Source organism: Paramisgurnus dabryanus, chromosome 10, assembly GCF_030506205.2.
Source record: "Paramisgurnus dabryanus chromosome 10, PD_genome_1.1, whole genome shotgun sequence".
Taxonomy (NCBI): Eukaryota; Metazoa; Chordata; class Actinopteri; order Cypriniformes; family Cobitidae; genus Paramisgurnus; species Paramisgurnus dabryanus.
The window spans coordinates 19,395,877-19,404,232 of NC_133346.1; the positions used below are offsets into that span (position 1 = coordinate 19,395,877).

The following is an 8,356-nucleotide window of genomic DNA, read 5'->3' on the forward strand; positions in this document are numbered from 1 at the left end:
ATTGGGACAGATTGTTGTGCAATAAGGTCCTCGATCTCTTACCCCACAGTGGCTCTCTGTGCCCCACCAGGCCACAGATGGCATCTGGCAGATCGAGCAATAAGGTTTTTAAGACTGGAAAAGAGCCTGCGTTACTCCAGAAATTTACATTCTGTCTAAATCTTTTTAGATTGCACAGCTGCTAAAATGTTATCATCAAATTTTTTTCACCATAATGGCAGGACACTTTTTAGACATTGTTCCCCAAAGCAAAGACAAATTGCCTAAAAAGGCAGAGCTGTGTCCTTGCATTAGTATCACCTGAACTCTTTCTCTTCCTCCCCAGGAAAAGGAGGGACACAACCCAAGAGTCTGCATATCTTTGGCATGCTGGGAACAGAGCTGGAAGCAAGTAAGGTCTGGCAAGACTCCTGAGACACCTTCGGACCTGTCACGTCATCACAGACCGGACGCACGTACTGTCAAACTCAACGCAGACCACTTAAGGAATTCTGGGCTTTTAAGGACTGGGAGAGCACCTCCTTCTAAATCTTTCCAATGCCACAACTCCTAAAAAAACAGCAAAGGTCATGGAGGTTTAGGTGAAGCCAATCAAAAGAAGAAGTGAGAACTTAACAGGGTCATACTTTAACGGCGACCTCAAATAGGAAGGAGGTTTTGGTGTTTGTGACATCTAGAACGTTAGTTGCATCACCTCCTGTATGAAACTTATAAAGCGACCTATCAGAAAGTTCACAAAAAGATAGCCGACTATATAGTATTACAGTAAACGGTGCTTAAGATTATCTGTGTATTAAAGTCTGTATTGTATTTATGTCACAACAGATGTATCTGTATCTTTGAAACTGTGCCAACATATCTTTTGATATAGTGTGGTGCTCGGCTATTCATTTGTAAGAAACAAATCAATGACTATCCTTTAACTTACAATTTAGATTTGTGCAATATCACTAAACAGGGTGTAAGTTGCTTTAAAACTTTTGGGGACAAAAAAGTGCAAGCTCTTTTGAGCACGACATAAGACTTCTGTTGTACTTCAGGGCTTTTTATATATATATATATAGACATTCTGCACTGGCTGGAAGTCTTTGTCCATCTGTGCCACACAAAGACTCAGGGTGACCAAGGAGGGACCTTGAGACAGCAATGGACAAACCCATTCGTCCTCATGTCCCCTGCAATGGCTGAGTGTCCTCCCCCAGTGCACTGAAGACAAACTCTGCAGGACCATACACTACACACAGTTCCTCTGCCAAGATCACCACACCAAAAAGTGAATGTCCTGCCTGCGGCGCCAACCTGTGACCATCCCTATGGACACCGTCAAGATCATCCAGTCGGAGAAGTTCTCCCGGGAGTGTCCGGTCCCTGTGACCCAGCCTCGCTACGCCCCACCTCCCCGTGTGGCCTGGGACGGCGGAGGCGAGGGAGAGGTTATCGTCAACCAGGCCTGTGGAGACCTCACCGTGGAGGTCAACGGCAACACCATGGTCGCACCCAGACCTCTAGCCTCTCCGACTGCCCCCGTCCTCCGCCGTGAAGCCAGTTTTCTAGCACAGCGCAAGGCCAGCGTGTCTGACATCTGTTACCACCAGTTCCACTACAAGATGGATGATGTAATCGTCAACCAGTACGTGCTCCGCTCTTCCTCCACCTCTTCCTCCTCGTCCTCCACCTCCTCAGGCCCAGTTATGCCATGTGAACCGCTGGACTGCCCCACCTGCGGACACACCTACAACTTTGCTGGGAAGCGGCCTCGCATTCTTTCCTGTTTGCACTCGGTATGTGAGGAGTGCCTGCAGATCTTGTATGAATCCTGTCCCAAGTACAAGTTCATCTCGTGTCCCACCTGCCGTCGCGAGACCGTGCTCTTCACCGACTACGGGTTGGCCGCGCTGGCCATCAACACCAGCATTCTCAGCCGACTGCCACCCGACCCGGCGGGGACTGTGCAGTGGGGCAGCGACGGTGATCGCAGCTGCTATCAGACGGTGCGCCAATACTGTCAATCAGCTTGCACCTGCCACATTGCCAATCCCCTCTCCTCTTGTGGCATCATGTAGACCTGATTGATCGAGTGATCGGCACAATTCATTTCAAAATGCTATCCAGCCGCACCCACCTTCTGAAAGAGTCACACACATTCAACCCCTCTGTACAGTCATAGCTGTATCTGTATATTTAATAGCACAGGATGCTGTGTGGACTTGAAGTGAAAAGGACACTTGTGTGCAATGACAGAGATAATGAAATATCAGAGTAAATGTATTTTATGTATGAACCGATTACCCTCTATCCCTCAATCTCTTGTTTGGATGTGTTCGTCATTGACATCTCTTTACATGGGAATGCTAAGGGAAGTCTATCTCCCCCATCCTGGGTATAATAAAGACTAATAAAGACGAATGTTTTGCCTGGTCTTTCAAAAGTAACTAAGTCAGAATTGTGTTTCATTGTTTTGTAAGCAGATACTTCCACCTCAGATTTATATCATTGATTGAATTAATTGTGTCATGTAGCTTATAGGGATAGTTCACCCTCAAGTTGCTCCAAATCTGTATAAATGTCTTTGTTCTGCCGATCACAAAGATGTTTGTATTCAAGCAGGAGCATCACTGATTTCCATAGTAGGAAAACAAAACTATGGAAGATAATGGTGCTCCAAAGCGGTTTGGTAACAAACATTGCTCAAAATATATTTTTGTCAGCAGAACAATGAAATTTAAACAGACAGATTGCAATTCGGTTTAGTGCCACTAGTGGGGCACAAATTACACAAAACTAAATGCATTGTGGAGTATAGAAGTAAAAAGATATGGACCGTCCTTTACATTTTTATTACATCATCAAAATGATCAAAACAATCTATGCCTGACGAAAATATCACCCAGGATATTTTTAAACAAACGCGCTTTCTAGTGTGTTTAATTTTGCGGTATACATTTCATATCACAATCTTATTTTATTAAGTGATAAAAAACTAAATTAAATTTATTTCGATTGGTCAGTCATATTATTAGGCAGTCAAACATTTTATAATTACACAATTCCATGCAAATGTCAACCTTACCATGAAAAAAGTTTTTATCAAAACTTTTTAACCATACTGATGTAAAATACTTAAATGAGTAAGTGCATCTTTCAGAATTTTCACTATTTCCTCATAAATGCACACACAAATATTAAAATAAAATAAATATCAATTGTTCTTTAAAGCGCCGTTTCTTCCCCATTTGTTGGTATTGATTCTGGTTTGTGCATTTTAATTAACAGAATTTTACAAAATATGTTCTCCCAAAAACTCATCTATAACTCATTTATATAGAAGACCACTGGAATAGTGCATATACTGTAACTGAGGCCTCTTTATCTCACGTAATAAAATAACTGCAACACAGGTCAGTATTCCACATCCATTTATTTACATATTTACCAAGTAGTTGTATAGAAAGTGAAGTAATGTACAGTCAGCCGGTCATTTTAATAAAATAAACTCTTTTAGTGTATTTACAAGCAGCTCCAGGGAATTTTGATTTTTTTTCTGTGAAATCCAGGCTAAATTATAAGAGCATTAAAGTTTGAGTTCAGTCATTGATTTAACATTTATTTCAATCTTTGACATGACCTTACTCGGTCAATAATAATGATGTCAAAGTTATATTTTCATAGAATGTTCTTTATATTATGTAGGATGATTTTAAAGAGAAAATAGTTAATCACAGAAACTTGACTTTCAAAGGCAGGGGCACACTTCTTACACTTACATCAGTCCTTATATGTAAGTAAACACACAGTAACATGTGCATCATAACCGTGTTGTCTTCCTTCTATTGAAAATGCTCGGCAGTTTTGTTTTCTTCTTATGCTGATCACTTTGAAAAAAGTACAGGAACAATGATAACATCATATAACATAAATAATATTTACAACTTATATGAATTAATTTTGTATAGATCCCTACCTGTTGCTTTCGAGGTCAGGCTTTTGTGATTCCTGTTTTCTAAATGAAGTAAATTTGAGCTTCTGGATCTTACTTGGCTTTTTAGTATCATGTTCTGGTGACTGGTTTAACAAACAGAAGGAGTTATTATTATTGATTTTATGATTGCTTTCAACATCCACAGTTTTATGCTGTACTATTAATAATTAATATTGATATTTTAGTCCACTCACTACTAGTTTACTTACAGAAATGTTACTGTTGGGTTCCTCGAATAAAACACCTGCAAAAGATTCATCTTGAACAAACCTTGCCCTCCCTGTTGGGGAATCAGTACAAGCAATGAATCACGATATAATCTGCCACCAAAGCAATAGCTTACACTAACCAACTTTAAGGGCTTTACACTGCAAAAAATGACTTTCTTACTTAGTATTCTTATATTGTTTTCAGTAAAAATATCTACAGATTCTTAAATTAAGATGTATTTTCTTGATGAGCAAAATTACCTAAATAAATAAAGTTTAATTTCCCGTGCGTGAAACTATCGTGTGAGCACGTGAAACTATCGCATTTAGTTTCGCGTGTGCACGTGAAGCTATCGCGTGTGCACGTGAAGCTATAGCGTGTGCACGTGATAGTTTCACGTGTGCACGCAAAAGTTTCACATGAGCACGCAAAAATTTCACGTGAGCATGCAAACTAAATTTATTTAAAAAATTCTGCACATGAAGGTTTTGCGTGAGCACATGAAACTAAACTTTAGATTTTTTACAGTAATGTCACCTTAGGGGCTTGGTACAAATTCGGTTACATATTTTCCTAGGTCATTTTGCTCATCAAGAAAATACATCTTAATTTAAGAATATTTGTATATTTTTACTGAAAACAAGACAAAAATACTAAGTAAGAAAGTCATTTTTTGCAGTTTATAAAGGCATTCTGGGTTCATGACATCACTTTTAAAATTATTTTTATTTTCTACACTGTAAAAAAGTTGCACTTATATTTTTGAGTATAATTAACTTGCATTTACATGTCATTTTGATTTTTTATCTTGACTAGTTGCTGTAACTTATAAAATAAAGTTGAATTAGCTATTTTAACTTTACTTATTTATTTACAGCAACTCATCACTAGTTAAATTTGAAATTTAAAGTTGAATGACTTGTAAAACCAAGTTGATTATACTCAAAATTATGAGTGCAACATTTTTTACAGTGTAACTTAATATGGTAAGGAATTTAAACTTACTGTGAACCCGCCCTATAGATGCCCGAGTATCAGACGCAGATCTGTAACGAAATGCCACAGGTTCCTCTGAGAGAGTCGATAGGCTGCTTGAATCTTCATGCGCCAGAATCTCTAATCTTTGTCTCATTTTACTCTCCTTCGAGTGTGCAGACTGCCAAAACATTTAGTAAGAGACTTAAGATACCGCACATATGTAGTTTCAGTTTACAGGAAACAATAAGGGACCGTTTTAACACATGACACCATATTTGGCAAGCAGACGTGATCTTGTCTGCCGAAACTAAAAAAGCAGCTCAAAAATCAACAGTTGGATGATATATCAGTGTCACTTACATCTGTTTCAACATGTTGACTCTTAAGGATCTCCAGTTCCTTTTGTAGGCCGTGGTTTTGCTGCTGTAGTGTTGCAATATTCTCCAGCATCCTGCAGACCTGCTCCAGGTAAAGTAGCCCTGGAGAAAGCTTGTCTGATCTCCTTTGCTCCCCCTCCTCAAACTATTGAGACAGAGAGATTGTGAGCTGTATTCATTATGAATCCCAGTGTTGGTGTTATCGGCATATCTAATGTAATCTAATTCGGTATGAAATAAAAGGGCAAAGCTACTCTTGCTCATGAAATACAATACTTGATCTCTTAGATATAGATTTTTTAATCTTAGTGCTTAATACAATCAAGGCTAAGTTGTCCCTTAAAGAAGATTAAATGTTTGATAATCAATAAAAAGTATACACTATAGGCTACATCATTTAAATAAGATTACAGTTTTTTTCGGACAATGAAATTTGCATTAATATATATATATATATATATATATATATATATATATATATATATATATATATATATATACATGTGTGTATGTGTATATATATATATATATATATATATATATATATATATACATAAATATACATATATATATACATATATATATATACATATATATATACATATATATATATACATATATATATACATATATATATATATATATATATATATATATATATACATATATATATATATATATATATATATATAATTTACAATATGTGACCCTGGACCTCAAAACGAATCATAGGTGTGAACAGGGAGATAATAAATAAGCTTTCCAATATTGTATGGTTTGTTATTTTGACGAAATATAACAATTTCAACAACTGGAATCTGAGATTGCAAATCTACAAATTGAAAAAAATGCCTTTAAAGTTGTCTGATAATTTTGACCCACACAATGTATGTTTGGCTTTTGCTACAAATGTACCCGCGCTACATATGACTGGTTTTGTGGTTCACGGTCACATATATTTAAGAATTTCCCAGTTTCGCCTTTTTTCTTTGTCTTCCTTGAAAAACCTCTTTAAAGCAATGAAACATAAAAAAAATAATAAAGTGCTATACAAATAAATGTGACTTGACTCTCAAACTTGGGGGGCGGGCGCGATATGGTGCCTAGGGGGGCCCAGTTTTATGTCATTTTATAAAAATTTTATTTATTTAAAATTCTATGTAATTAAATCTCACAAAATATAGCTACCAACCAACACATTGTTTTTAATATGTTTTTTATTCAAAATCTAAGTTTGAGATTGTTTTATGTCATGAATGTTTTTTTGGGGGGTGGGGGGTGTACTGGGAGGGGGAGGCACGCAACAAAAAGTTTGGCTCATTGGACTGTTCCTCAGCTTAAATAAAAAGGATGATGCTAATTTCAGAATTACTTTCAGGGGTGTCAACTACACTATTTCTATGAAATTAATATAATCTTTTCAATATCAGTTTAACTTCCAAGTCTTTAAAAAAAGTGATCTTCATTAAGATATTTGCTCATCAGAATTAAAAAAAATTAAGTTTTTTTCCATCACAGTTAAAGTGATAATGTTCAAACATGTTCAGCACAGATATCCATCATCATCAGCATTCCCGACACCCACACATTCCATTTGACCTGCATTACACTGGCACAATTCCAATCATTCCTCCCTCACCTGAACCAACCGGTTCACAAACACTAGTTCAATGTCTCCTGCTAAGAGATCCACGCTAACACAAAGATTGTGGTGAAAAGATGTCTAGAACTTGCATGTGTTTGAGTGTTTGTTGTTTGTGTACGTTATGCATCTTAACACCTGTATTGGTTTGGGTAAATATGTAAACTTGAGCAAGTCATAAAAGCTTATATGACACATTAAGACTGATTGTTATTTGCTTGACCTTGACCTTTACACTTCACCTGTTGTTACCTTGCACCTGATTTCGGATTTGTAGGCAAGCTTTTAAAAAATGTCAACCTTTAACTTATACACTGTATGCACTGTACATGGACATACGTAAAGCTAAAAAATATATTCTGCACTAGGTTCCTAAAATGTTCTTTGTATGGTTCTATAAAAAAACTTTTAACATTCACAGAAGCTTTCTGTTGCACAAATTATTTTTTTTATAGGTTCTGCACTCTGTTACAAGATAATAAAGAGTGTTTTTTTAAGAACATTTGCCCAAAAGGTTAATGGGGAACAAATAATGGTTTTCTAGGGATAACATTCATTTTTGTGTGAATGTGTGAATAATGTACTAATAGTATTTAATGTAGCTGCTTTAAAATCTCATTGATGTCTGCATTCAGATTTAAATGAAGACATAACACAGTATAAGGTTGATGTCACTGGCGCCAGGCGGCATAAGATCTTGCATGTGTCAACAAATGTGACACGCCACTTTGAAAATGAAAAATCTAATGCTAAAGCGAATAATGAGCTAAAGCTGAAAAAAAATGACTTGAAAACCCAGCTAATAATTTTTTTATACTGTTTTCTACATAAAATAATCCTACATAATGTAAAATATAAATGATATGTTTAAAACTGACTGAGTGAGGCCATGTTAAAAATTGAAATCATAGTAAAATGAATGGTTAAAATCAAATTTTGATCTCAAATGTTGAGCCTGGAATAGACAGGGCCACATATTTTTAAAGCAACTGTGAGATGCTCACCTCCACCTGGCTCACTACTGGTTGGCCATACTGGTTTGATATACGGCTTCTGTACAGCTCTGCTTTCTTGTGATCCGGACGTTCTGAATTAGTTCTCCTCGGACGACTGAACCCATGATGTTCTCTGGAGTTGGTTGTGTGACCGCTGGGGTGAGGGACAGTGTGA

General features: G+C 36.8%; 2 protein-coding genes across 3 annotated transcripts in view; one reads left to right on the forward strand and one right to left on the reverse strand.

Annotated features, from left to right (window-relative positions):
• The first annotated feature begins 1,065 nt into the window (after positions 1 to 1,065).
• On the forward strand, positions 1,066 to 2,402 carry rnf208 (ring finger protein 208). Its single transcript, XM_065290444.1, has one exon. The coding sequence runs from the start codon at positions 1,278 to 1,280 to the stop codon at positions 2,061 to 2,063; it is 786 nt and encodes a 261-aa protein (XP_065146516.1). The 5' UTR covers positions 1,066 to 1,277; the 3' UTR covers positions 2,064 to 2,402.
• Positions 2,403 to 3,361: 959 nt separating this feature from the next.
• LOC135779858 (uncharacterized) overlaps positions 3,362 to 8,356 on the reverse strand; it is a 5,614-nt gene continuing 619 nt past the window's right edge. The window contains exons 1-6 of one of the 2 annotated variants that reach the window (XM_065290761.2): positions 8,191 to 8,356; positions 5,528 to 5,689; positions 5,195 to 5,345; positions 4,189 to 4,259; positions 3,962 to 4,062; positions 3,362 to 3,872 (exon numbers count right to left, since the gene is read on the reverse strand). The exon at positions 8,191 to 8,356 is cut by the window's right edge and continues 619 nt beyond it. In XM_065290761.2, the coding sequence (XP_065146833.1) occupies positions 3,806 to 3,872; positions 3,962 to 4,062; positions 4,189 to 4,259; positions 5,195 to 5,345; positions 5,528 to 5,689; positions 8,191 to 8,356 (718 nt within the window). In that variant the 3' untranslated portion in view covers positions 3,362 to 3,805. Of the gene's footprint in view, positions 3,873 to 3,961; positions 4,063 to 4,188; positions 4,260 to 5,190; positions 5,346 to 5,527; positions 5,690 to 8,190 lie in introns of both variants that reach the window. The other variant, XM_073815945.1, reaches the window with a different exon arrangement.

Coding starts and splice junctions, on each gene's coding strand:
- rnf208 (XM_065290444.1), top strand. CDS start 1,278: ATGTCCTGCCTGCGGCGCCAACCTGTGACCATCCCTATGGACACCGTC.